Source organism: Kwoniella shandongensis, chromosome 1, assembly GCF_008629635.2.
Source record: "Kwoniella shandongensis chromosome 1, complete sequence".
Lineage (NCBI taxonomy): Eukaryota > Fungi > Basidiomycota > Tremellomycetes > Tremellales > Cryptococcaceae > Kwoniella > Kwoniella shandongensis.
In genome coordinates, this window is record NC_089287.1 from 122,604 (window position 1) to 148,946 (window position 26,343).

The 26,343-nt window shown below is 50.3% G+C and overlaps 11 protein-coding genes across 11 annotated transcripts; 3 read left to right on the forward strand and 8 right to left on the reverse strand.

The window, feature by feature from the left end:
• Window positions 1-327: 327 nt before the first annotated feature.
• CI109_100058 (uncharacterized protein) lies at window positions 328-2,272 on the reverse strand (the record flags this gene model as incomplete). The annotated part of the gene is made up of 5 exons (XM_032007092.2): window positions 328-1,272; window positions 1,349-1,566; window positions 1,635-1,991; window positions 2,053-2,148; window positions 2,221-2,272. The coding sequence occupies 5 exons, from the start codon at window positions 2,270-2,272 to the stop codon at window positions 328-330; spliced, it is 1,668 nt and encodes a 555-aa protein (XP_031858589.2).
• Window positions 2,273-2,343: 71 nt separating this feature from the next.
• CI109_100059 (uncharacterized protein) lies at window positions 2,344-3,907 on the forward strand (the record flags this gene model as incomplete). Its single annotated transcript, XM_032007091.2, has 5 exons — window positions 2,344-2,379; window positions 2,697-3,073; window positions 3,148-3,572; window positions 3,644-3,746; window positions 3,814-3,907. The coding sequence occupies 5 exons, from the start codon at window positions 2,344-2,346 to the stop codon at window positions 3,905-3,907; spliced, it is 1,035 nt and encodes a 344-aa protein (XP_031858588.2).
• Window positions 3,908-4,250: 343 nt separating this feature from the next.
• On the forward strand, window positions 4,251-5,673 carry CI109_100060 (uncharacterized protein; the record flags this gene model as incomplete). The annotated part of the gene is made up of 6 exons (XM_032007090.1): window positions 4,251-4,291; window positions 4,372-4,378; window positions 4,474-4,576; window positions 4,682-4,793; window positions 4,944-5,316; window positions 5,443-5,673. 6 exons carry the CDS (start codon window positions 4,251-4,253, stop codon window positions 5,671-5,673), a joined length of 867 nt encoding a protein of 288 aa, XP_031858587.1.
• Window positions 5,674-5,892: 219 nt separating this feature from the next.
• CI109_100061 (uncharacterized protein) lies at window positions 5,893-7,890 on the reverse strand (the record flags this gene model as incomplete). The annotated part of the gene is made up of 9 exons (XM_032007089.1): window positions 5,893-5,922; window positions 5,989-6,072; window positions 6,132-6,467; window positions 6,531-6,650; window positions 6,766-7,226; window positions 7,371-7,429; window positions 7,521-7,583; window positions 7,705-7,720; window positions 7,860-7,890. 9 exons carry the CDS (start codon window positions 7,888-7,890, stop codon window positions 5,893-5,895), a joined length of 1,200 nt encoding a protein of 399 aa, XP_031858586.1.
• Window positions 7,891-8,559: 669 nt separating this feature from the next.
• On the reverse strand, window positions 8,560-9,512 carry CI109_100062 (uncharacterized protein; the record flags this gene model as incomplete). Its single annotated transcript, XM_065966717.1, has 4 exons — window positions 8,560-8,591; window positions 8,713-9,029; window positions 9,227-9,339; window positions 9,465-9,512. 4 exons carry the CDS (start codon window positions 9,510-9,512, stop codon window positions 8,560-8,562), a joined length of 510 nt encoding a protein of 169 aa, XP_065822789.1.
• A 221-nt stretch (window positions 9,513-9,733) lies between these two features.
• On the reverse strand, window positions 9,734-11,291 carry CI109_100063 (1-aminocyclopropane-1-carboxylate deaminase; the record flags this gene model as incomplete). Its single annotated transcript, XM_032007087.1, has 6 exons — window positions 9,734-9,906; window positions 9,977-10,350; window positions 10,451-10,634; window positions 10,746-10,866; window positions 11,012-11,137; window positions 11,232-11,291. The coding sequence occupies 6 exons, from the start codon at window positions 11,289-11,291 to the stop codon at window positions 9,734-9,736; spliced, it is 1,038 nt and encodes a 345-aa protein (XP_031858584.1).
• Window positions 11,292-12,015: 724 nt separating this feature from the next.
• CI109_100064 (uncharacterized protein) lies at window positions 12,016-13,464 on the reverse strand (the record flags this gene model as incomplete). Its single annotated transcript, XM_032007086.1, has 7 exons — window positions 12,016-12,063; window positions 12,134-12,319; window positions 12,382-12,750; window positions 12,812-12,871; window positions 12,928-13,206; window positions 13,273-13,356; window positions 13,414-13,464. The coding sequence occupies 7 exons, from the start codon at window positions 13,462-13,464 to the stop codon at window positions 12,016-12,018; spliced, it is 1,077 nt and encodes a 358-aa protein (XP_031858583.1).
• Window positions 13,465-14,088: 624 nt separating this feature from the next.
• CI109_100065 (mitochondrial 54S ribosomal protein mL41) lies at window positions 14,089-14,903 on the forward strand (the record flags this gene model as incomplete). Its single annotated transcript, XM_032007085.1, has 3 exons — window positions 14,089-14,167; window positions 14,291-14,439; window positions 14,514-14,903. 3 exons carry the CDS (start codon window positions 14,089-14,091, stop codon window positions 14,901-14,903), a joined length of 618 nt encoding a protein of 205 aa, XP_031858582.1.
• Window positions 14,904-15,027: 124 nt separating this feature from the next.
• Window positions 15,028-17,866, reverse strand: CI109_100066 (protein transporter SEC23; the record flags this gene model as incomplete). Its single annotated transcript, XM_032007084.1, has 9 exons — window positions 15,028-15,051; window positions 15,106-15,577; window positions 15,631-16,208; window positions 16,260-16,499; window positions 16,561-16,719; window positions 16,775-17,089; window positions 17,193-17,490; window positions 17,560-17,731; window positions 17,827-17,866. The coding sequence occupies 9 exons, from the start codon at window positions 17,864-17,866 to the stop codon at window positions 15,028-15,030; spliced, it is 2,298 nt and encodes a 765-aa protein (XP_031858581.1).
• A 627-nt stretch (window positions 17,867-18,493) lies between these two features.
• On the reverse strand, window positions 18,494-20,305 carry CI109_100067 (uncharacterized protein; the record flags this gene model as incomplete). Its single annotated transcript, XM_032007083.1, has 9 exons — window positions 18,494-18,556; window positions 18,615-18,688; window positions 18,749-18,894; window positions 18,956-19,028; window positions 19,094-19,193; window positions 19,284-19,421; window positions 19,535-19,754; window positions 20,173-20,198; window positions 20,276-20,305. 9 exons carry the CDS (start codon window positions 20,303-20,305, stop codon window positions 18,494-18,496), a joined length of 870 nt encoding a protein of 289 aa, XP_031858580.1.
• A 405-nt stretch (window positions 20,306-20,710) lies between these two features.
• Window positions 20,711-26,335, reverse strand: CI109_100068 (uncharacterized protein; the record flags this gene model as incomplete). Its single annotated transcript, XM_032007082.1, has 14 exons — window positions 20,711-21,929; window positions 21,984-22,083; window positions 22,142-22,232; window positions 22,305-22,865; window positions 22,929-22,982; window positions 23,033-23,152; window positions 23,247-23,353; window positions 23,424-24,257; window positions 24,332-24,443; window positions 24,499-24,628; window positions 24,686-24,857; window positions 24,927-25,010; window positions 25,063-25,524; window positions 25,588-26,335. 14 exons carry the CDS (start codon window positions 26,333-26,335, stop codon window positions 20,711-20,713), a joined length of 4,794 nt encoding a protein of 1,597 aa, XP_031858579.1.
• Between the last annotated feature and the right edge of the window lie 8 nt (window positions 26,336-26,343).

Genomic DNA, 26,343 nt, shown 5'->3' on the forward strand with positions numbered 1-26,343 from the left:
GTTATGTGAGATCAATAATTGATTATAGAATCGATAGTAGTCTGAGAGGAGGAACGGATAGGTATCAAGCGATTCAGACGATTGATGATATTATTGATGGACGTTTTATGACGTGGCCAGGTGGAGGCACGGTCACGCGTCATCATGTCACTGGGTATAACGACGACAATCTTGTGGACGAAGAGCACGTTGGGGATGGATAATGAAGGATTCGAAGTCATTGTGATCATCATATAGTGCATTCATCATGGCACATGGTAGATACAACGAGAATACAACATGCAGGCAGATCTAATCAATGATCAATGTGTGACACACACCGCAATCTCATTGGCTCACATATCCATCTGCGACCCACCACCCTCTTCCTTCTTTTCGCAGATAACCCTTTTCTTCGCCCCACTCTATCGCTTCTTCGATTTTCCAGTCCCCAACTCTCTCCCATCTGCCTTCTTCACCCCACCCTCGCAATTTCATCACCAGCTCGTCTATTGTCATCCCATTCCCAGTCCTCGGATCCCCTTTTCTTCGTATTGTGTTCTTTCTCAAGTTCCTCTCCGCTTCTAAGTGAGGGACCAAGAGAGGGAATAGCAATTGAGGAGGTAAAGGCAGGTAACCCCATTCCCCAAGGGAGGTCCCTCGCGCACGTACCGGAAGACGAACTTGGACCAAGCTTCCTTCTTCTGCGACGTTGCGGATCACCCAACCGACCAGCCGTTCCATCTTCAACCTCCTCTCCTTGTCATTCATGACATATTCCCTGACACATTGCGCTTTGCGATCCGCTTCAACGCTCAGATCCTTCTTCGTAGCAGTTCCATCTCGTATTCTTCGTTTCCTTCGTCGTTCCTCCTTCCGGACTTCGTTGTCCACCACCAATCTTGCGAGGGTATCCAACCTTTCGTCAGAGAGTAACGAGGAGATTGTGAACGGCGTCAAAGCTGTCGTGTTGTCTGGTGACATCGCGACTTTCCGTACCCTCGTTGACCCCCGTGTTGGCGTTCCGCTCGGATCGTCGACCATCGAATTGTGTCGAGTGCTTGGCGTGAATAACCCTACATTCGGCTCGAGACGAGCAACAGATTTCCCCTGCTTGCTGGAAGATATATATTCGGGAAAGTTTGCTTCGAGCGCAACGCGAGAACTCGCAGGACCGCTTTCTGCCGCAAATCGAAGTGCTTTGATTGTCACTTGAGTCATATGATCGAGCATGTACTGTCGGAATGTACGGTCTGTAAGTTGAGACGATCGAAGTTTATTCGGGTCACGTAACTACAGGTCTCATTGCGGTCAGCAAGTGGCTCATGGCTTGTGTAGCCAGTCGGTAGAGTGTGAAGCAGCGACTCACATCAGGTTCAACATCGATGATAGTGAGCTCGCTAGGCATTTCGCTAGAAGGCTCGATGCTTTCCGAGAAACGAGGTAGAGATTTGACAGGAGTTGGCGGTTGTGAGGTTCGCCCCAGGGTGGCTGCATCCGGGATGACGAATGGTCGAGCGTACACAGCTTGGTGCAACCTGCACGATTCAGCGATATGTGCGTGTTGCATGTCTGGATCGACCACAGCTGTCAGGAGGGGGTCAGGTCAGCGGCATTTCGCTACAATCATTCAACACGTAGCTGAGCTAACCAACCTATTGATCCTCCTGCACCTTCCTCCACAACGACTTGTCTGACCCATTCCACCTCTCCTGAGGCCTTCCTCCGCTGCCACTCGTCGATCTTTCCTACGATCCTGACAGTATCTCCTACGCGAACGTCCTTCCGGTCGTACACCTTGATAGGTGCTCGCTTGATGGGTATCGGATACCCGTTGGAATCGCATTCCTCGATAGCTTTGCGTTTAGACGCGTTGCGGTTGGCAGCTGATACGAATGCGGCAGATGGGACCTGAACTGGGAGCGGTTTGGATGAAGTAGAGTACTTAAAAGTCTTGACCACTGATAGTCGGATAAGCACAAGGAGGACGTGCTCGCCATCACCGTCGTCAACTGCAGAACCATCAAGCTCAACGAAATGTTCATTCACAGACAACGCTGGAGTTAGACTCACGAGTCACGGTCATTGTGGTCTCCTTGTGATCTACTCCTGCCACCCATCCTACCAGCTCTACCATCTTGCAAGGGAAGTTGTTGAGCATGAATACATCTTGAGGTCCGTGATCTATCAGCACAGACCCTACCATTTGGGTGTATAGATGAACGACTGATGGAAACATACCTCTTGTCGCGTACGCTACTGCCTCTTGCGATTCGGGCACTAGGGCTTGCATGCGATATACATCGCTGATGAAACATTTTGCGATCGCTTGTGGTCTATGTACCCACGTCAAGAGACTTTGAAATGGCGGAAGGGGGACCGAGCTCGATCGTGATGAAGGTGCGTGTTGTGGTCGCTGTGGGGTATTGTATCTACTAGGACCACCACGACGAGGAGGGGTACTGCAGGATGCAGTATGAGAGGGTGTTCTCATGTGTATTGAGTGATCATGTTGCGTTCTCTATTCTCGATGATAGAGAAGAAGAACAAGTGAGATGGAGGTTTGTTATTGTTGTTCTTTGCACAGAGTGGTTGACTCACCTCCATCAACGGAATCAAATTTCGTAGCGAAAGTCAGTCTCCACCTGTAATGAGATTGATTTGCCGTTCATCACCGTTCATCCTGTTGTCGGTTCTCTTGCAAAGATATACAATAGATAGTCCACCCTCAAGCATCGCACACAAATCGACGGTGTACAATGACCCGACCTATCGCGTCCAGCTCGTTCTTCTCGGCTTTGCGCCAATCCCGACCAGCTATTCGATCAATACAACCTCTTCGCCGCCCGACCATCGTCCCCTCCACCACGACCACTCCCTTCTCCCGTGCCTCCTCTTCCTCCTCTTTCATACGATCAACATCAGTTCGATCGAACCTGCTACGACCGACTACTATCGTCCTAATATTCGTTCCTATCTTGACTGGGTTCTTGGGAGTATGGCAATTGAAGAGATTGAAGTGGAAGTTGGAATTGATCGATGAGGTGGATCGGAATTTGCAAAAGCCTCCTATGCTCCTACCAGCCAATATAAAGTAGGTTTACGTCTGATCCCAACACTACAATCCATAGTAGTAGTCGCTGATGGTATATGTTTGGCACGACATAGTCTTGATGCTCTGCCTGAATTCTCTTTCCGGAGAGTCTTGCTCCGTGGTCACTTCACCGGTCCACCTATCTTACTCGGACCACAGACTAAAGAGGGTTTCCCAGGATATCACCTCGTCCTCCCCTTTGTCCGCTCATCGGGTGGATCGACTATCCTCGTCAACAGAGGATTCATCACGACGACCCGAGCCACTGCGATTCGAGAAGGGAGACAAGTCCCGCCTGGTCTGGCAGCCGATGGAGGACCGACCGGAGAGGAAGTTGTTATTGAGGGGATGTTGACGAGACCCGGTGAAATGACCGTCTGGACCCCTGAGAACAGGAAAGATACGAACGAATGGTTCTGGAAAGATATCAATGCGATGGCAGAGTGGTGCGGAGGGGAAGATAAGAGGATTCAACCAGTTTTGGTCGATGCGATCGAGGGTGAGTTTCGATATCATCAGTCTTCGAAGATGATAAAGATGATAGCTAAGCTGCTATTCCGGTATCAACAGACCAAGATAACGCTCCGACATTGTTGATGCAACAGGGTATTCCGGTCGGACGACCACCTCATGTCGAGCTGAGAAATCAGCACGCTCAGTACGCTGCGATCTGGTATGTGTCAGCGCTAGGCCTCGATATCTATATACAACTGCTGACGACTTCTCTAAACATTGCACAGGCTCTCACTATCCGCTTCTACCTCCGTCATGCTCGCTTACATATTGACAAAGGGCAAAGGAGGACCGAAGCAGCGAAGACCAAAATTGTACTAAGTAAAAGTAGTGAACTATCAACAACCCTTGCATATGCATCATCCATCCCTCATTGCTTGCGTGTATCTTTGCCAAACTCAAGTCTTCTTGCTCTTGCTCTCTTCGTGATGAATAGCGACACATGAACTCATATGCATCTAATCCTCGTTCTCTTCCACTGGTTGTGGAGTGAGAATCCGAGTTCGCAATTAGCTTTGGTCGGTCACCGCCACGCAACCGATGACACCGCGTCTGTGCGAGCTCGCGAGAACAGTCACACTACAAATCAACATTCATCTTCCCCTTGTTCTCCTTCCCCCTTTGCTCTGTTTATTGCATTATCAAAAAAGTAGCCTTTGCAATCATGGCAGGACCAGTAGATGCGACGCCTGTCGTCGAGGCGCAGTAAGTATTCTTTTGACACTAATGTTGCAGCAAAGGGAATGTCTCGCTGACCATCCCTTCTTTCTCCTTCCACCTTGTAGAAAACGAGTAAGTTCCCCTTCGTATTGCCTTTTCCGTGGAGATAATTCATACTCGATAGCAACGATAATCGAACTTGTGTGCTGACTGATTCTGGTGTTCAGGCCGACCCGGAATTGAAAAATGTTATCGAATTCTTGAGAGGGAAGAATGGTCCCAAGGTTCGACGAGGTATCCTCAACGGCAAGCGTGTAGACTACTTCAAAGGTATGTCAAGATACTCTTTAGCATCAGCCTTTTCGTCCCCCTTCTCTCTGAGCTGCCGACCTGCCACCCTGCCATCCTGGCTGATGCTGATTAATGTGACTCTAGGCAAGACCGCAGTGAGAACATTGCTCAGTCCTCAATATCAGAAGTTGAAAAAGGTTCCAGTGGTCAAAGATGAGGAAGAGGCCAAGGCGTTGATGGTGAAGCTTTTGCCCTTGTGAGTGATCCAATCACACACGTTCTAGGGTGCTGTCCGAACCACAAGATCCCTCGAGCCTAATCTGCATGTTTTGCTGATTGCGGTCTCCTTTCCTCCTCCTCTCTGATATTCGATGTCTCCCTGTGACCGCACGTCCCCGTTCCACAGCGCATTCTTCTTGCGAACGGATCGACCAACGCTCGCCACTCCTCCACCTCCCGGTACTCCCAAACCCCTCCAACTTGCTCCCCAACAATCATTCGACCCTCTCTCCTACTACACATGGTTCTACGACGGTTCCCCCCTCTATACCATCCTGGGCGGTTTCGCAATGGTCGTCATCATGTTGGCAGGTGTCATGTTCCCCCTCTGGCCGGTCAAACTTCGTATTGGCGTTTGGTATCTCTCCATCGGGGCATTATGTCTCATTGGGCTTTTCATTGCGCTGGCAATTGTCAGATTGATCTTCTGGTGTTTGACAGTCGTCAGTATGAAAAGAGCAATTTGGATATATCCAAACTTGTTTGAAGACGTTGGATTCGTAAGTGTCTTCCTTGTGTCTTTTGCCACCCATTGATACACACCCCTTATGCTCGTCGTCAGCTTAACGAATCTTGGATCTATCGTCCTTTCGTTCAAAGCTAACATTCATACTCCCCACGCCCAGTTCGACTCGTTCAAACCCGGATGGGCGTACGACGAACCCAAAAAGAAGAAGAAGAAGCGTGTTCCCGGCACTTCTTCCAGCAAATCATCCAAGAAATCAGTCGATGGACCAGTCGATACCGTTCCATCTGCTACTGCCAGTGGCACTGAAAGTGCACCTGTATCAGATGTCAGTGGACTGAGATCCAGACAAGCTGCGACCATCGAGGAGATTGATGATGATGAGATATAGGAAGAGGAAGATGTTCATGTGATCAGAAGGAAAAGTTTGGGTGGTGGTCAGCTCATGTGAATGATAGTATATAGCGCAATCTTCGGTTAGACGACGAGGACGCGATGGGATGATCATCATGCATATATAAGTCTCCTGGGATATGAGCGTCTGTCTACTTTTCGCCCTTCCTATTCCACTTCACCAAGCTCCTCACCGTATCGTTCTACCACCCCCACTCTATGCCGCTGCCCCAAGGAATTGTTGTCGCTGCGATGAAGTAACAGTTGTCAGCAGGATAGCATAGTCAAGCACCGTTCCGACACATCAACTCACCAATTGCATGATCGAAGCCTTTTGGTTTGGATCGAGAGCGTTAATCTGGTCTGGGGAGAGTTGCAGGACTTGAAGCAACATTTGCTATGATACCAAACTTCGTCAGTTTATGCGATTCCAGACTAAGCGTGCCGGTCACGTACCTGCTGATCCTCAGGCAACGTCGACAGCGCCGCTTGTGCTGAAGGGGGCAGACTAGCCAAGCCAGAAGCGACAGGTGGTGCAGGAGGAGGAGCACCGTAACCTGAACCCGCACCGCCGCCATAAGATGGCTGAGGAGGGGCGTTGTACCCTCCTGGCGCACTGTTTGGTGGGGGTCGGTATGAAGAGTTGGAAGGTGGGTAAGGAGGATAATTCGAAGGTGGGGGAGCTTGGGCAGCAGCTGGTGGGTAAGGAGGATAGGCGGCTGGAGGCGCTTGAGCTGCAGGAGGGTAGGAAGGGACAGGTGCCGCTGCTGGAGCAGGAAGAGGTTGAATTCTCTGCGTAAATGTAGGTCACTGTCAGCATGACTATGTCCCTAGTGGTGATTACGAAAGGCTTACCTGTAAAACGGATGGGTCAACAATGTTCATGAGTAGCATAGCCTGGAACAGGGCATATGCGAGTTGAGGCTTGCTGCTTAACAGCTGTCTAGCTTGTTCGGGATTGGTAGTGATGAGCATCTAGAGTAATGAGAGTAATGTTAGCCTTTCCCCTCGTGCAGATCTCCATACCAAAGACTCTAACGTCTAACGATGACCGCAGAAGGGTAGTCAATGTGCAGAGGCATAAACTCACCTTCATACTAGCCATGACATCCTGCATTTGACCTGGACTAATGGCTGCCAAAGTCTTACTTATCACGTCCGTGGCCTTCTGACCCATCCCCACTTCGACTCCTTGGGGCAACAAGTTGAGATCAACTCTCTCTCCAGCCGGACCACCAGCCATGGGCGGAGGTACAGGCATATCTCGTCCGTAACCTTGATCAACACCGGGTGCTGGGAGAGAATACCCTCCACCTCCACCTCCTCGAGGTGGTGGTGTATCGTCCATCTGGTGAGATCCATATCGACCCCCACCGCCGCCACCGCCACCACCTCCCCGTCCACCTCTACCGCCTCCTCCTCCGCCGCCTCCGCCACCTCCTTGTCGACCACGGGGTCCGGGTTCGTCGGTACTCAATTCGACTCGAAGATTACGACCGTTCACTGGTGCTTCCTGGAGATTTCGAACAGCTGAAAGTGCGGTCGCTTCGTCTGTGATTGAGGAACGTCAATGAACGAGTACACGAAGATTACATGTGGTGTGAGGGAGTATCGTAAGAGTAGTAATAATGACGAGTGAGAGTGTGGAAAGACATCAGCGGCCGTTGAGCATGATCGTAGACCTGCCTAACTTACCATAAAATTGCACAAACGCATATCCCTTCGATCGTCCCGTTTGAGGGTCAAATTTGATCCTATGACAAGCCAAGACAAACAATCAGCTTATCTTCTCCATCCAAGGTGGAAAGCAATTGAGATGGACCGAGCAGAGGAGGGAAAACTCACTCTACGTTCGATACCGGTCCAGCTTCTGAAAACACATTTGCGAGCTGTTCCTCGGATACGTCACTGTGGAGGTAAGCAAGCGACATTGATTAGCATCCATTCTGTCCAACGTTTCAAAGGAATGTCGACGGGTGAGAGATGGAAGAACTCCCGCAGAGACTGGATGATGAAGGGTGATGCTTACTATGGGATGTTTGCAACTATTGACAATAAAGATACAAGTCAGCAAAGCATTCTCTCCCTCTCTCTCTCTTGACGAAGGGCACACCTTGCTCCCACGAGACTACAGAGAGATTTATGGAGGATATAGGAATCGTTAAGTATATGACCGCTACTCACCGAAGACCGTCCTAGCTGCGTGGGGAGGCATGTCTACTGGCCGTACTCAAGGAAAGGACGAAGAAGCACAGTAAGATGACCACTCGTATGTATGTAGATTCGTTCGCTTTTGTCGTTGTGGTCTTCTGCTTAACCAGGTTCTTCGCTGAGCAAGTCGCTGTTCTGCTTCGTGTATGTCTTTGCCGAGTTATATAAAATCAGAAAAGCAGTAGTAATGATGATGATGGAGAAGATGAGTTTTGATTACGTTCAAATTCGTTGAATACCCCGTGTAGTGGAGGCGGATCTTCTCGACGTCTTGCAATGATATCCATCATACAACCAGCAGCGCATTGTGCGAAACAACAATGCGCGAAACATACGACGGCAAATCCCAGGCTATAGATGAACCGTAACGGTACACGAGCCTATGCATGTGATTTCATGACGTACAACAGTATTTGATGCTTGTGGGACATGATACCTGACCTTTCCCTCCTTCGGTGACCACCTTCTAGGCGCACCAGGCATCTCACAATATCTGGTCAGGTTAGACGCACTTCGAACTACGGTCCCTTGACGCTATGTACCTCTGCTCTGCCATCTTCCGTATTGTGCTGACGCATGGCGCTTGGTTGGTGAACTCGACAACACTTCGGTGTTTCCCATCCTTCCACGCCTTCCTGTGGACCTCGACTAAGACTGACCAGCTCGTTGTCTCTCAGAACGCTGTTCGCGGTACCTGTGGTAGACCTGCAATTGCACATTTGACATTAATTAGCACTTCTCTTCACCATTCCCGTCCTCGGTCATTTTCATTTCCTTCGAGACTTCCCCCTCCCCCTCCGGCTGCACATCTCGACTTGCGACTCACCTTTGCCCACCTCCCTCGCCTTCACTCCCATCTCCTTCTTCTTCAACTCATTCTTCCTCATCTCGAATATCGCTCTATGCAATGTATATTTCTTATGTGTTGGAGCTGCTGGTGCTGGCGGTGTAGCGACCACAGGTATAGGAGGGGTTGAAGGTGACTTCGTCTCCTCCTTCTCATTGTCTTTATCGGTGTCTTTTTCGTCTTTTGGATCTTTTGTATCTTTCTTTTGTCGTGATTTGTAGTCTGCCACTACTTTGCGGATTTCTTCTGGGGTGGGGGTCGGAGTCGTAGAAATAGGTGGAGCTATGGGGGAGGCGCTGCGATGTTCGAGAAAGAAGAGGGGCAAGGGGTATCAGTTCTGATGTTTGACATTGACATGATAGCGACTTGTATGCGACTTGTCGTGTCAGAGAAAACACACTCACAAGCCACTAGTTGCAGCAAGAAACAAAATCACGCTCGAGTTAGCTCAATTGTGTACGTCTCGCTTGCAAAGTTGAGGGAATCAACGCACGGATCAGACAGATGGGTCTCACATGTGTAGAGGAAATCTTCCGTCTTGATAGTTGCTAGTACGGTCTGAGTGGGTCTATGACATATATAGCATGGTCGAGGAGTAGCTGTTTTCTACATTGTCGAGGAGGACGAATGTAAGCGTAAGCTCGATCGAAGTCCGTGAGGGTGGAATGGGAATATTGCGAAGGGAAGTGCAGGGACGATCACACATTGCTCGTGATAAGTATCACACTCACTCGCTCGTAGTAAATGTTCTGAAAGACGGTGGTAGGTGGGCTGGTCATTGCTATCGAAGGGTGACTGGGTGCTAGTAGCACACGAAACGAAGTGAGGTTGAGGTTGTAATTGCCGTGATGCAACGACGGACAATGTGTAACGAAATGTCAATTGAGACATAACCTGAACAGCCCTCCACATCACAAGCTCGAGAACCAAACACCGCTGAAAATGCACGGATCATTTCGTTCGCCTGCCCAAATCATTCATACATGCATGCATACTATATCTAGTGAGGGATGTAAGAGCTGTACGCATTCAAAGCTGGCTGACCACCAAGATGGAGATATAGTACGTTGGAACCGGGCTTGATTGATCCTTCTTTGATGAGTTGGATAAGACCTGCCATGGACTTGCCCTCGTACACCGGGTCGGTGATGAGCGCGTCGGTGGAAGCGGCCACTGCCTATGGGTCAGCACACTTTCTTCCTAGATGGTTTGCCCATGCCAACAAATCCTACATCAGACTCACACTTCATTGCAGCAATCGTCTCATCATCTGGAATACCATAGATACCAGCATGGAATCTCTCATCCAGCACCACATCCTCCTCCTTAATCTCCAGACTCTCATCCAACAACTTGGCAGTATTGGTCGCGATTCTCAAGACTTGTTTCTTGGTAGCCTCGGGCTTTCCACTAGCGTCGATACCGATGACTTTTCGCTTACGACCTTCAGCAACGGCTCCGACGATGGAACCAGCGTGAGAGGAGCCGGTGACTGAACAGACTAGGATGATGTCGAAGAATACTCCAAGGGCTTTTTCTTGTTCGGCAACTTCGACGATAAGGTTGGTGAAGCCGACACCACCAAGAGGGTGATCAGATGCACCGGCGGGGATGTAGCTGGAAGTGTGGGTTGATGATTAGCAATGTGATCCATACGAACTTCATCGAGACTTTGGGACACGAGCGCAGAAAGTGCTAAGCAGCCACTGGAACTCACTATGGCTTCCCGCCCTTATCTTGCACATCTTTGAACGCAGCCTCTGTAGCAGCCTTGTGACCGATATCGAAAGTCTCCTGGTTCAATCGCACATCTCCACCCATAAGTCGGGAAAGGAGGATATTGCCTGTCTCGGCATAGAGAGGGGGGTCGATGGGGACCCATTTCTCTTGTACCGTGACGGCTGTGAAGAGCGAGCGAGCAGTCAGCTTTTTGCACTTGCTTGTACTATCTCTATGATATCATGGAGAAATCCGCCAGAGCTGTTATGCTTTACAAGGGAGACGCGACTCACCCTTTAATCCAGATGCGACAGCAGTAGCTGTGACCGCCCTAGTATGGTTGGATTGCACTCCGCCGACCGAGACGAGAGTATCGCAACCCTTTGCCTTGGCGTCGGCGACGAGATACTCGAGCTAACAAGTGTAATTGATGTCAGGGATCACTTCACCCAATGGCGCACGGTTCGGAACCGCTTGGCCAGTCCTCGAATGACAATCACGCTCATGGAAAGATGGTCTACGGTATACGTTTTACTTTGCCATTCGTTTTGATGCTCACCTTTCTGACCTTATTACCGCCGTATGCTAAACCGGAATTACAGTCCTCCCTCTTGGCATAAATCTTGACTTGACCGCCTAGCTCCTTGGTGAGATTGGGGAGGTACGAGATGGGAGAAGGACCAAACTGTCGAAACGTGGTCAGCCATTATCTACTGGTTTCCAGAAGGGCAGGAATGGTCATTTGAGGGAGTGGTGTAGTCAAGATAAGGGTGACTCACGAGGAAGTTCTCTTTAGGTAGAGAGGCGAGAGTTTGTCTGTACTTGGGTAAATCGGACATTGCTGAGTTGTGTGATGGTGAGTTCAGTTGATTCTGTGTTGAAGATGTAGTAGGTGGAAAAGGCAGAAGGGGTATCACCCCTTAGAAGAGTGTATGCCTGCTTGTCTTTATATCGTCACATCTCCATCTGTTGGGTGTCCCGGGAAAGACAGCCGGCGCGGGCCAAGCCAAAGGAGGGTTACGACGACGTATGATATACGATATACCGTTGGTCGAGTTGGTTATTCACCGGTCAAGTCGGTCAATTTAGAGATAAGCAAAACAAGTCTACGTGTCGTATGAAGCGGTATTCGGAATGCCTAATCTTTGTGACGACAAAGCACGAAAGGGCACTAAGTTTGAGCTGATTCGGGAGGAAAGGTGTTGTCGTATGCATGTGGGTGCGGGCGGTAGTTTAGGGGGTATCGGCCAAGCCAAGGCAGGAGGTCAGTTGGGGCGTTGCCTTTTGTTGCTTGGTAGAAATCTAGGTAGTTGGCCGACTGTGTCGGACACGTTATTGCTATCTCTCGTTCGCTAGACGCCAGATACCCCGCACTGATGCGTTGATAAAGGTCAAAGGATCCAATATGCCTGGGGTCTACACCAATGATGGTGGGCAAAAGTGATTTGATATCGACATAATAAGATACATATACTTCTTGACTCTACGTCTATCTGCTATTTTACTCAATGCACCTCTGTAATAAGCCTATCCGTCTCCTCACCACCTGTACCATCCTTTCCTTTACGCAGCGATCTTGTAGACCAACTTCTTTCCTGAGACTTCACCGTTCTGAAAGCACAAGTAGATCGAATTGTCAGCTTCTACTCTTGACTATACACGAGCGTCACTCTCAGCTCACCTTCATGTCCTCGAAACCGCTTGTGACGTCGTCGAGAGTACCTCGGATGACCACGGGGTTCGCCTTGATCTTGTACTTTGTAATAACCTCGTTGGAGTGCGCGGCGATGGCAGCACCGAGTTTTCTGTCCTCGGGGTTAGCGGGAATGATGGTGTCGTGAGGGAGAGCGGCAGTGAAGTTGAATTCCTATTTTATCGTGTCAGCTTTTCGCACCTTGTGGAAGTGCTAGAAGTGAACAAATGACTCACCTTGCCGAACATGGTATAACCAAGTGTGTCAACGATCTTGACGTTCTCGTTGATCTCCTTGGCCTCCTTTGGTGGCGGCAACAAACAGTTGAGTTGTTTGCCCTTGTCACCCATCATACCGATCGCAATCTTGAAGCTGGCTCCCTCAGAAATCGTGTCAAGAGCGAACTCGACACCACCATCGGTGATTCGCTTAGCCTCGGCGATAGCCTTCTCAGCATCGTGGTAGTCGACAGCCTCGTCGGCACCGTATGCCTTGATCAAGTCGAAAGAGTGGGGAGAAGCAACACCGAGGACTTTGTAGCCGATCGCCTTGGCAAGCTGGATGGCGAAGAGACCGACAGAGCTGGATGCGCCGTAGATGATGTACTAATGAATGTAAATCTCAATAAGCCAATGTTGCTAGCAGCACTAGCACAAGAGGACTCACCCAAGGGTTACCAGAGACCTGTTGAGGAGGGAAGTCGTGCTTTTGAGTTCCAAACAAGACCTGCACAGTGTGTGTCAGTCATTGTATACTATTAGCAAAGCCGTGCTTAAACTCACCTGGTTGGCCGTTCCCCAACCAACACCGAAAGTGGCGGCGTCCTCCATCTTCAATGACTCAGGGACCTTGAAAGTCAAGTCTGCGGGGACCTTTGTGTATTCGGCGAAAGCACCTCGGTCGGTGTAGACACCACCGTGGGTCCAGCCGGCGACCTTGTCGCCCAGTTGAAGAGGAACCTTGAGGTTCGATCCGACCTTGACGACCGTTCCGGAGTAGTCACAACCGTTGATGACGCCAGGAGCGGACAACCAGGCAGCGTGTTTCCAATCGGTGGGGTTCTGCGTGACAATGATGGTCAGACTTCCAGATCGCATCATCCAGAGTTTGCATAGTGTAAGACTTACCTGGGCAGCGTACTCGACCTTGACGAGAACTTCGTCGTCGGCGATCTCTGGAACAGGGATTTCCTTGACGGAGACCTTCATCGCCTACGCATATCCACGGTATCAGCAATTGTTCCTGCAATCATCACAGGAGTGACTAACCTTGTCCTCTTGGACGAGAGCTCGCATGGTCTTTGGGATTTGGACGGACATGTTGTTAATTTGATTTTTACTATGCAGATGCTATGCTTGTAGATGCGGTACGATTCTTGGAAAATCAGTTTTTGTTAAAATTTAGATGAAGAGCAGGAGTACAAATGCATTCGCTCCTTCTCTGACTATATATACATGTTCGCATCTCTTCTCTTCTTCGAACCAGTTCGTTCTCTCGCTTGGAATAAAGCTTATTCATCTAGGCAAGGTTTGTCAACCATCATGACGATGTTATGGAGACACGACGCATCGAGCGAAGCGCTGAGCTAAAAAGTGGAGGGGGATTGATAAATTGCCACCAGAAACCGGAAAGAAAATAAAGACCCGTTCCGGACATTCCGGAAAAAGAATAACGTTTAGGCGTGTGCACAGACGTCCGAAAGCGGGTCGACGTGCCTAAAACAACTGGCTTTAACAGAAAACAACTGGCTTTAGCAAACTGAATTTGGCCCGCCTAGCTCGGTTAGCTGAACATTGCACGTGACGAGCCTATTCCTGCGCTAGATTTCGATTTCCACACGCTCTTGCACTCTCTTCACCTTGCTCCTTGCTCGAAAAGTGGCCCAACACATACGTTCATCAATACGATTCGTCAGATCCAGCCATACCCATACTTCACACACCATGCGTCCCACTGCAATCCTATCTGGCGCTTCGCGTCTGTCTTTGACGCCCAAACGAGGAAACAAGGATTTCTACAAAGGTGAGTTTAAGCTTCTCCCTCCCTCCTGGCCAACTCCCACTACCCCTAAATGACGTGCCAATGTTTGGTCTGTCTCATATTGACAGGCTCATGTGGTGTTGTACTGACTTGTAAATGGTATAGGTACCGGTCAATCTCGAGTACCAGGCGGTGGACATCGTACAGGTCCTCCTGGTGTACATGTCGTCAAAGGCAAAGCAAAGTACAGAATATTAGACGACAAAGTTCGAGTGTTCGTTGGACCCGGTGCCAAAGTGCTTGAGGAGACAGAGGTGGGTCACATTCCGTGGACGACCGTCAGCAAAGATCCCTCTGGGACAGTGTTGATACTTGTTCTTTGACGCAGCTTCGACCATACGTCGCTACTCGTGACGAATCAGTAAAAGACCATTCAATCTTTTACAACCCTTTCTCCCGAACATCGTCCTCAAGACCTCGTATCCCCTCTTTCTCACCCAACTTACAACCAACCGCTACCGCTACCGCGGAACAAAGTCGACAACTGACGAATCAGGATTTCGCTCGATTCTCAAAACGATATCAATCCTTGAGCGGAGAACAGAAACAGGCTTTGATAATGGATTCGAGGAGGAAATGGTGGGAAGGGATGTCACAAATACATGGAGGTGGAGCGGGTTTGACACCAACTTCAGCGGTAGAGGAAGAAGGAAGAACGAAAGAGTTGGAGAATAGAGCAGCGGAAGAGACTACAACCCAGGAACAACCTCGTGCTTGATCGGCCTTTTGACATGTAGACCATGCAACACCTTGTACGACATCACGAGTGACAATCAACACCATAACATGCTGCATTAAGCGAAACATAACTACAAAATTTAAACTCCCTTGTCCATCCCAGTCTAGCTTGTGGACGCACCGACAGCCTGTCACATAATGTCAGTTGTGCTTCACTCTCGGTACACCACAACACCACTCACCAATCTTTTGAGATGCTCCATGAACACTTGCAAGCTGACATCGTCCGTGAAGATCGCTTGACCGCTCGCAGGTCCAGCACCGTAGTTGTTGCCTGACATGTGTGTCGTTGAAGGGTTGAGCTTGCTGAGCAAGAATCGCGCTTGACTTCCACCTTGATCACAGACGATGTATCGCGGGATAGGGTTTCGGTCCTCGAGCAATTCTTGGGCGTCGACAATGGGTGCTTCAAGGAGTTCCTTGAAGTTGGCGTAGTCCTCCTGCTCCTGATAGTTTGCCTTTCGCCATTGAGCAACGGTCTCTCCGTGGAAGATGAGGATGTGGAAGAATGTGTCGAGGAGAAGGATGACATCCGGTCGGATCGACACGGAATCGAGAAGCACAGGGTGTGGTTCAGAGTCAAAGCCGTACGACATGAGGGTAGGTTGGATCATGATAAGCGAGTTATTCACGTCCGCGTCATTCAGTACGTGACTACATGGGCGTCAGCTGTAGTTTGGTCGGGTGCTAGTACTGAGTGCACTTACCGGTAGAAAGCAGTCTCATCAGGCGAGTTGTTGAACACTTGCAAGAACTGACTTCGTCGGAGATGGAACATGAATTGAGGATAGATTGAGAAGTTCGGACTGAGTTGGAAACTCGTGGGGTCTTCTTTTCTATAATCCGCGAACTTCTGACACAGTCGAATAAGCATTCGATCGAGCCATCGAAGTACATCTGGACTATCATCGATCTCAGCCTTGAACACGGCGATTCGGGCCATAAGAACGGCAGCAGCTTCTTGGTCGAAAGACGCAGCGATAGATGGATGACCGCCTTCTTGGAAAGTACGAGAGACGGTGGTAACTCGAAGTCGGTATTGACCAGAAGAGTGCTGGTAATGTGTAACGAACTGGATGAGACCAGATTGGTTGGGCCCAAGAGGTTGCCCGGCAGGAGTGACCACTTCAAAGTAGGTCGCGAGAGACGTCTTGGGAGTGAGGGAGCACACTTTCCAGGCGGATGTCTGACCGATACCGATCTCTGTCTCTCCAACGGACGCAGACTTCTTGTTGGCTGAGATGACATGACCGATGACACCTGAAATCTTGAGTTCTTTGGTGGTCTGCGAGAAGAATCAGCACGGTAACTCTATACCTGGGTACGGGTTACTCACCAGGACGTCGAACGTTCCGTTGAAACCCATCTTGAGGTACCCTTGCTCGTCCTTTCCGAGTGTTCGTAAGAAACTCTGCTTGAAGATAGCCGTCATGAACGAATCGGAGATGATCATGAAACCGTTCGTAGCGTTTGTGAGCGACTTCATCTCGAGAAGACCAACTTGATCCAAACAACCGGCGTAGATATCAATGGCATGGCCGTTGGTGGATGCACGCTTGGAGAGACCTTCGTAGTACTATTGCTGGATATTAGCATGGTGGGGAAGGAAGCGCGATTACTGTAGCAAGTCTACACACCTTGGTGGCTCGCTTGAAGTGCTTGACGCTATCTCGGTCGATGTCGTGGTGCGATCGAATGGGCTCTCGGAGCTCGGGACCAACGACGAGACCGGGGCCATCGGTGGCTGGACCACCTGCGAAGAGCATGATTCGCGCACCAGTGTTGGGGAAGGCAGACTAGACGAGAGATCAGCTTCATACAGCTATGGTGACCAGACAAAGCGGCACTCACCTCGAGGAGAGAGACGGCGACACCCAACGCAACACCGGTACATCTCAAAGGTCTTTTGTCTTGCTCCACAGGCCAAGGGTCCCTCTGAAGTTGTTCGAGGATGTTGGTGAGTTGGAACTCGCAGGCCTGAACGGGCATGAGGAACTTGGAGGCAGCAGGTGCAGGGAGAGGTTGTCCAGGTCGCATGGGCTGAACAGGTCGGTTGGAAGGGTTAAGACCTAGCATGTCGGCGATCTGCTTGGGCTGATAGTCCTTTGAGCCTCGGAAGACGTAGGCTTTGGGACAATCAGCGTAGGCGAGTTCGTGGACCATTGCCTAGAAGAGTGCATGTTGATCAGCTTCTGCTCTTTGTCCGCAAACGTAGATAAATCGAAGGCTGATTTCATCCAAAGTGAGAGCGGAGAAAAGCTTGACTCACCATAGTACCGAAAGTGATCAAACCAACCAACGCGTTGGGAGGCAACAGACTCAAACTGACGACCAACGTCTCTCTCAAAGCCTTCAACTCATCCTCGTCGACACAAGTATCGACGACGTAGAGGAAGACGGGAGGGATCTGAGCGGGTCGCGAGAGGGTATATTCGATGGTTGTGAATTTGGGCAAGAGCTCTGGAGGTAAGTTCTGAGGGGAGAGATCTTGGTGATAGTGTGGTGGGAAGGGGTTTCGTTGGAGACAGAAGGGACAGATCCACATTTTACCTCGAACGTCGACTTGGCTACGACACACATATCATCAGTCGCGTTCGTTTTCGCCTTGACTGGCATTTGATCATTGAGTGACTCACCAGTAAGGGTTCAAGATAGCTTTACAAGATCCTTTACATGTGACCGGCTCATACATGACAGGAGGCAAGTCTTCCCTCTCCTTCAAGGGCGTGTAGAGCGCAGAGATGGGGACGACAGTCCGGGTCGCTTCGATACGACTCGATGGCCAGACGTTCCATGAGAACCTGACACCTGATAGAGCGATAATCGCAGCGTAATGAGAGAAGAGGGGGGAGGTCAGCGGTCAGCGCGCATTCGCATGTCGTCCTACAGCAACGTGTACGTACCATCCTTGTCTTCCACATCTTCAAAGCCGTTACCGTTCATCTTGTCAGCCTCGAGCAAAGTGCGTGATGAAGCGAGAGAAAAGGTGAATTGACAGAGAAACCGATATACTGACTGTTAAGATTGGACGAGTTGGTGATGATGAGCTTGGGTTCCACGCCGCGTCCTGCAACAATCAACTGAATGTGGCACTTCCCTCAGTAATCTTTGTTAAAATTGTGATATATTGTACAGACTGACAGCAAACATCCAATTCTTGTTCGTATAACGGTTAGTATACTCGCTTGTCAATCACTTTGAAGCAATTCAAAGCACCGTTGCGCGGGGGACCAGGGTTCGATTCCCTGACAGGAAGTTTCTTTTTGTGTTTTGCCTCGCCTACCATTCACAGCGTCGAGACTCAAGCTTTTGAACCGCAATGCATAGATCTGGGTCTTGTGGCATGAAGCATGGATAGCATGTCCTTTTTTAACGTCCTGGCGAGACGGGTACTGAACGTCACGTAAAGTGAGGAGTCCCGAATGAGCAGCGCTAAGATGCATGGAGACGGAGCAGACGTATCACAGTCATTATCTGGTATCGCATGCATATCTGATATCTACACTCTCTAATCCCACCCATTCTCATCATATGCCACGTCTGTCGTTATAGAATCGATGTCCACATGCCTTACTGGGTGAGTTTTGCAACGAGACCGGTAGGATATGCGAGGGGTGACTCGCCTTCAGGCGTCTGTTCAATCGTCTGGATAAGTATTGTTCGGTTTCGCATAGGTACAAAGTCCACTTACGACGTAACACGCGTGAAGACCGCCATCAACCAAGAAATCAGTACCGTTAATGTAAGAAGAATCGTCGGATGCCACTGCAAATACGAGGATCAACAACAAGCCCAGCTTGACCCTGATATACGATCGCTACTCACAAAAGACAACAGCTTTGGCCTGCTCGACGGCCTCGCCGAATCTGCCCATAGGGACGTGCGCCATACGCCTGCCAAGCTTCTCGGGAGTGTTGAGGAAGTCCATCAACAGAGGGGTTCGGATAGGACCAGGGCAGAGCGCGTTGAATCTGTACAAGAATCAGCTCGCGAACATATTGCGTGCCGGTAAGGTATGTCATCGACACTTACCGGATACCTTCTCGAGCGTGGACCATGGCAAGTTCTCGGGTCATAGCGAGGACAGCACCCTTAGATGCAGTGTCTACGAGTTTTCGAATCAGCTACGAACCCTAATACGACCGGGGGTTTGGTTGGTGCGATACTCACAAGCGATCTGGGGGGTGGCAGCTCCAAGCTTGGCAACGAAAGAAGCGACGTTGATGATAGAACCGCCGACGTGGAGACCCTGTTCGGTGTCGGTCTTGTTCTGAAGACGTCGAATGAGTCATGGCAGTCATGATATCAAAGTACTACCATGTCGGCAATGATATATGAAGATGAGGACAGCGCAACTCACCTTCCTCATAGCTTGGATAGCATATTTGCATCCGTACCAAACGCCCTTGACGTTGATGGCCTGAGTCAGATCCCAGATCTTCTCCTCGGTGTTGATAGCATTGTCGTCGGCGGAGTGCATGATGCCTGCGTTGTTGAACTGCGGGGTGAGAGGAAACAGTGTCAGCTATGAGAGACCAGGAAATGCGATCTGGTCGTCGGTATCCGACTGGAGGCCTCCCCCAGCAATAAGTTGAAAACAGTTAGACTCACCAGCACATCCAATCGTCCAAACACTTCCACAGCCTTGTCCACCATCGCCTTGACCTCCGCCTCTTTGCTCACATCGCACTTGATAGAGACAGCGTTGGCTGATGGGTAGTGTTTGTTGATCAACTCAGCAGCCTTTTCGACCGCTTCGAGATTGACATCGGATATGCAGAGGAGAGCTCCCTCGGCAGCGAATTGGAGAGCGGTCTCGAGACCGATACCGCTGTGCGGGTTAGGGAGTAAGGTTGGCAGCGCACAGATGCAAGAGGGTTATGAGTGAGGCATGAGGTAGTAATGGCAGTAGTCACAATTATGATTGGGGTGAGATTGGGTCCGACAAGAGGTGGGTGGCGCGAAGGATCGAGTGGGGAGTTGATCGAGAGGAGACATCGAGGACAGATAGAGAGTCAGCACAGCGTCGAGAGGGGCGATTGACCGGTAGTTGATTGGAGATCGTATCGCCGGGGACGACGGAGGGAAGGAAAAGGCATGTACGACACAACGTCAGCATAGCGCCTTTCCTCACGATAAGCAAACACAGTGAGCAAAGCAGGTCACATCAAGCTTCGCCGCCAGCAAGACGGCAGCGAGTGGGCGTAGTACAATGAGGAGGACCCAGACGTCAAATAAGTAAGACTCACGATCCAGCACCGGTGATGATAGCAACCTGTTTCCACCCCAACAACAGCTTATCAGCAATCATTCACCACCAACCTTCAAGTACGCGACGTGAAGTTGACATACCCTGTGTTCAAGACGAAGTCGACCGGCCATTGTATCTCTTTCTATCTGTGTATATATCTGCGTAAATTCAAAGTCGTAAGAATGTTATGTATCAGTTGAATGATGCAAGAAGATGTTTGTTGAATTGAGAATTGAGTGAGTGACGATAAGAAACAGATAGAATGACAGAGAGAAGTGGTGGTCGGTTCGCTTAGAGTTGGCTTTAATCGAACGGGAAGGTGGAGGTCAATTGTCGATTGTTGACCGAGTCGCGCTAAGCAGAAGAACCCTTTTAGCCGAGTTGGTAAGTTTGGTTTGGCTATCGCACAAGATCTGCCCAGTGCAGTGCACGGTGCAATGTGGATAAGCTACCGCTCAAGATCGTAATGCATGTACATATATCGCTGGTACAACAAGAACCTTATCAAGAAAAAGAGCACACACTCCCGCTAACCACTACATGAACATCTCCATATCCACTTGGACCTCACCCCCATCGTCGTCTGGTGCCGTCTTCGCTAATTCTCCAAGATGGGCGACCAAATTCGCTCTAGCTTGTTCTTCGTCCTCATCGTCGTCTCCGTCTCCATTCATGACGATATCGTTGATCCCGTGTCCACCTTCGCTATGAGTGGGATCTTCCTCCGTCATGGTGACATCCTGGCCGTTCAACATAGCTTGATCTTCATCGTTTTCACCACCAAACGACATGATCTCCGTCATTGGACTTCCACCGTCCACCACCTCACTCTCACCTTCTGGCTGCGGCTCATCAACCCGCCCCAGACCAGCCAAGACTCCACCAAGAGTGTCTCCAGTACCCATCTCCCCCATTGCCATCCCCAATACCTCGTCCACCCGCCTCGCGCCCAGCTTAATCAACGTCGAAGTCCGTAGCGGTCGAACAGGATTTTTGAATTTGCGCTCCAATCGTTCCTTCTCCCTTTTTTCAGCTTCCTTCTGACGCATTGATAGCGAAGAAGACCTGTTACCAGAAGGGAGGACAGGCTTGATGTCTCGAGAAGAGGTGCTAGGGAGGTTGACCTTTTTCGCAGAACCCCATAGAGCGGTTGAGGGCACGAATGTCTCGCGGGGATTGGTCTCTTCTCGTGTAAGGGTGATTTGCAAGAGGGAATGAGCGAGATCTCGCTTGGGATTGGCGATTTTTCCACTTGATGTCGCAGTTGAGTCGGCCGCTGTTTCTTTCGGTGTTTCTCCCGCTCGTTCTTCGGCTTCGTCGGTTTGCGACGCTTTCCTAGCCGTCAGCCCATCTTCAGATTGGCCATCATTGACGTCCCCGTTCGAGCGATGGTTGACGTGTCTACCGTTGATGCCAGCTCGACTCTCGGCAAGCACCCTCGCCAACGTTGCCTGTTGAGTTGGCCCCGGTGAACCACCTCTGGAAACGCTGGGCGATCTTGATCCCGCATGCGGTTCATCCCTCACCGAACTGACGTTCCATCCTCCCAGACCCATTCCCATACCCAAGCCGGATCTCGTTTCTGAGCTCAGACCAGGGGTTGCAGCAGGACTATAACGGCCGTAGCCATAAGACTCGTGGTCGCCACTTCGTAGACTAGCAAGATGGGCTGCACGAGCTGCTTGTGCGGCTTCGTAAGCCTCTTCCTCTTGCTTCCGACGAACTCGCGTCTCTCGGCATGACTGCCACGCGTACCTATCAAAGAAGCTGTCAGGTTACATACCGCAAATAGATGAAATTTTCGCTTACCATAGGACATTATATAGCTGTAATACATCCTCCTTCCAAGCCTTCACAAAATTCTCTTTGCGGAAGTCTTGTGTCAAGGCTTGACATCTTCGGACATTGTCTACGCTCAGGTCATGGTCAGCGGAAATGTTTGCTCAAGCTATAGCAATGCAGCTTACGAGGGCTGACAAAGTCGAGAGCGATTTTGATGCAATCGGCGAGATTGCAGACCTGGTGGGCACAACCTGCTGGGATGAAGACCGCTTGACCCTGTCACAAAAATGTCGTTGTCAGCTTCGGCCCTCGTGCGTACATTCACCGCTCTGAGATGCAGCAGCTCACGGGATACTGGTAGACTCTCCAGCTGACCACTCCCTTCTTCTCCCACAGCTCCTTCCTCAACGCAGCATCGAGATAAAATAATTGGGAATGAATCGGATCCGTAAACTTGTGTGTTTGGTCAAATTTTTCTTTGAGAAATTCTCTGATCAGATCAGAGTCTTCCGCTCGGAAAAGGTCCCAAACTGCGCATCCTGGTTCCGACTGAGATTCAATCTGTTCGACAGGTGCCTCGCTAGAAGCTTTGATAGGAGATCCCACCGGTGCTTCAACAGGTGTCTCAACAGGTGCTTCAACGGGTGCTTCTGCAGATGAAGGCGATTGGACTTTGCCCTTGTCCAATGCAACTGTTTCGTCTCTGTTTTGGTCATCTACGACCGACGGTACTTCTTCTTTGTCTTTCGGGACTGTCTCTCCGCTCGGGGGGCCGTCGGGCCTCAAGGGAGCATCAGACTTGGGTTTCGGTGGGTTCCGTGGCGAAGCATAGAGCATCACATTGATAGCGTCTGCAACGTCCATGTGAAGTCGGGTCGAGCCGAAGCCACCAGTCGATTCGACTGCCTCCTACAATACCAATGAATACATTAGCTATTGCATCATTCGCACAGATATTATCAATCAGCTCACGAAGGCATTGTACATCTTTGGACCGATATCAGGTTTCGTTGGACCAGGTGGGAACTGAACAACCAATTAACCGTAACCCTTTTCCTCTCAAATATCCTACTCACATGAGCGTAAAGATTTAGCACACCCTCTCGGCGTGTGTAATCCGGCACGGGTAGAGCGTCGCAGAAATCGTTATACAATTCAGGATGCGTGTTTTGAAAGTCGTCCGTCGATGGCCAGTCCTGGGAGGAGTACCATACACTGTCAGCTACTTGATGCTCAGGAAGAAGAAAAAGGAACAATAGAAAAGGAACCGTCAAGGACAATTTCACTCACCTTGAGCTTGAGGATAGTTTTACCACGGGTTTCGGCAGTCTGGAACAACTCGAAGAATTCACCAACAGTCATTTGCTGTGGTGTATTCGTCTGGCAGTCTAATACGACTGGTTCACACGTTTCGTCAGCACGACTGACGTGTTATGTCTGTCCTACTATCAGTAGTCGAAGACTTACAACACGCTTCGTCCCCGAATCTCTCGATGAACGTATCAGGCGTCCAGTCCAGGTTGAATTGTTTCCCTACCCCATCCACCACAACAGGTTCTCCTCTGCTCCACATCTCGTCGAAAACTTTGTTGTCAAGCGATTCAATGGGGATGAACATGAAATCCCTTGAAGCGTCCTCGAGACCAGCTGGGTCGGGTATAGGGTTAGCTGTAGGATGGGTGGTTTTGGTATACGTGAATGGCAGGTCGAGTACCGAGATAAGTTCTTCCGGCGAGCCGTCTTCCCGTCTTGTATGCTCCCCTGATTCTTGCCCGTTTGGTTGCGGAGCTGGGTCGCCGCGCTTCTCAGAGCTGTCGGCGTTCGCCCCGGTATCGTTTCGTATAGCCATCTGTGGTGATGCCGAGCGCGAGGTGACAGCGACGATGTCCGCGTCCGATAGCGGGGCCGCTTTCGTTGTCCAGTCCTTCAGTACCGTTTCCACCTCGTCATCCTCTTGCAATCCCATCAATTTCAACCTCTCTTCCATCCCATCCTTCTCTTCCAGAACGAATTCAGCCAACGCTAACCAATGATCTCTCAACTCCTCATCGCCGAACCTCGACACAGGTTGTAGATTTGACCTCGTATGAAACGCCGGACCTCTGGGTGCTTGTGCTCCTGGAGCCGTGGGAGGATGATGACACCTAAGTAGTCGAGGACGAGCAGCGTCTGGCAGCGGCCATGGCGATGTTGACATCGTTTCGAGTGAGTCGGGAAAGTATCGCTCGCAATGAAGACAGTAGTCTCGTCCGCATCGTTTGCAGAAAAACCATCCGCCAAAGATCGTCGAAGAGCAGAAATCTAAGTAGGGAATCAATGATGCGTAAGAGCGTGAAACATCGAAAAGTCGGACGACTCGGGTCTCAAGGACTCACCACAAAGAGCGCGATGCTTGGCAGTATCCACGCCCCGTTTGATTGCCTTCTTGTTGATCACATGACGGACCTCTCTTGTGATGAGCGGTAGCAACATCGGAGCCACAGTACGCTGTGGATCAGAATCAGTACACATCATGTCAATAGGTCGCTTTGGCTGAACTTACCTCCGTCCGCTGGATATGCTTCTCATCAAGTGGCACGTTGAACTCTGTAGGCAGGGGAGTCATTTCCTCCTTCCATTCCGTCGATTCGAACCATCCTGGACCCGTGATCTCTGACGTTTCTGGATCGATACTATGTTGATGATATTAGTCAACAACCCAAAGACACGTCTTGAGCAAGAATGCTCACCTGAATACTCGATAATCCCGAAATCGACAAGAGTCGCCGCCAATCTTGGCGATACACTGTGTACATTTGCCCCATTTCGCATATCTCGGTCGAAGACACGGTGCCATCTGTATTTCGCGAGTCTTGCCTTGCAAGTTCTTCTTGAGCAGTGCATCTGTCATCCCTTTTGGACCTACAGGTCGAAGAAAATAGGTTTAGCTGCTTGGCTACTACAAGCAGTCATCGCTGATAGGGAACTCACGTGGTGCAATCTTTTCCGGGGCTTTATCGCCATCCCGAGATATACCCAATGTCGCATCTAGCCGTTTTCTCGATGGTCCAGATACTGTCCTTGTAGATCAGCGACAATCCATCGCTCGAAAAAGAGCCTAACTCACTTCGCGCAGCTGTGCCATCTGGCCCTTTCGCCTTCTTGGACTTTCGCTTTCCATTCTCCTCTGCGATTCGCTCACTCTTCTCATCCGGCTTGATCTCTATGAGCTCCTGCTCTTCTTCAGCGGAGATACTTCGTAAGTCGTCTTCTATCTCGATCACTTCCACGGACTTTCTCTTCCCCTTGCCTCGGGTACTTGTCGAACCGTTTGTCTCTCGAGCTCGCTTGATTCCTGTCTTCTTGGGTACGGCCTTGAACTGGTCAGGCTGAGGAGAGGAGGAGTTGCGACGAGCAGCAGCGGCAGAGCTCTCAGCATGAGGTATTGGTGAGACTCGCTTGGAGTCAGCGTCAGGGAGAGTGGGGCTGAATTGATTAGGGAGAGAGGCGACTTCGATGACAGGGGACAAGGCCAGTGTGTCCGGTAGTTCAGGAAGATCTGACATGGGTGTCAAGGGCGAAGACGGCGCTGATGCATCAGAGAGTCAGTCAGTCCAATCAATGTATGCAGAGTCATCAGGCCTAAACTTACCTGTTGGTATCTCTGCGTCCTTGTCTTCCTGGACTTCCACTTCAGATTCCTTGGTACGTTCGACTGTCTCGGCAACTTTCGGTCCATCGTCATCATCCTTATCCACCCTTCCATCCACTTGAGCAGTATCTTCTACCGCTGAAGTTTGCTCCTGATCAACTTGAGCTTCCTCCCCTCCACCCTCATCTACCACAATCTGCTCCTCCATCTCTACATCCATCTCTCCTTCCGGATCTCCATCTCCCCCGAATTGCTGAATGGAGGTAATGTATTCCATCATCTTCATCTGATCTTCGCCTTCCTCTTCCAGCTTCCCTTCTTCCATCAAAGGACGTTCCACTTCCTCTTGCTCTTCTTCTTCATCATCAGCTGGATTGCCAACACCGAAAGGGTCGACGACGATTTGATCCGCTGGTGAAGTAGGTGGCGGAAGCTCCTGATCTGGATCAAATGTCTGAGGAAGCGGAGCAAGTTCGAGCTCTTGAGGCGGTGGCGGAGGTGGTGGTGGAGGAGGAAGTGAGGGAGCTCGGACAACAGGAGTGAGTGGGTTCGTCACAACAGGAGTCGGCTTGGGTGAGGACGGAATGGGCTCTTCCGCGGGAGGAAGAGCTGACGTTGCGCCTTTCATAGTCTCTTCAGGAAGCGTTGCTGTGGCAGAAGATGAGATTGGTTCGCCTGCTGTCGGTTCAGATGCCTCGACAGTGGTGAGGACCGACTGCGCTGGCTCATCAATGTCCGTGGACGACATGGTGCCCA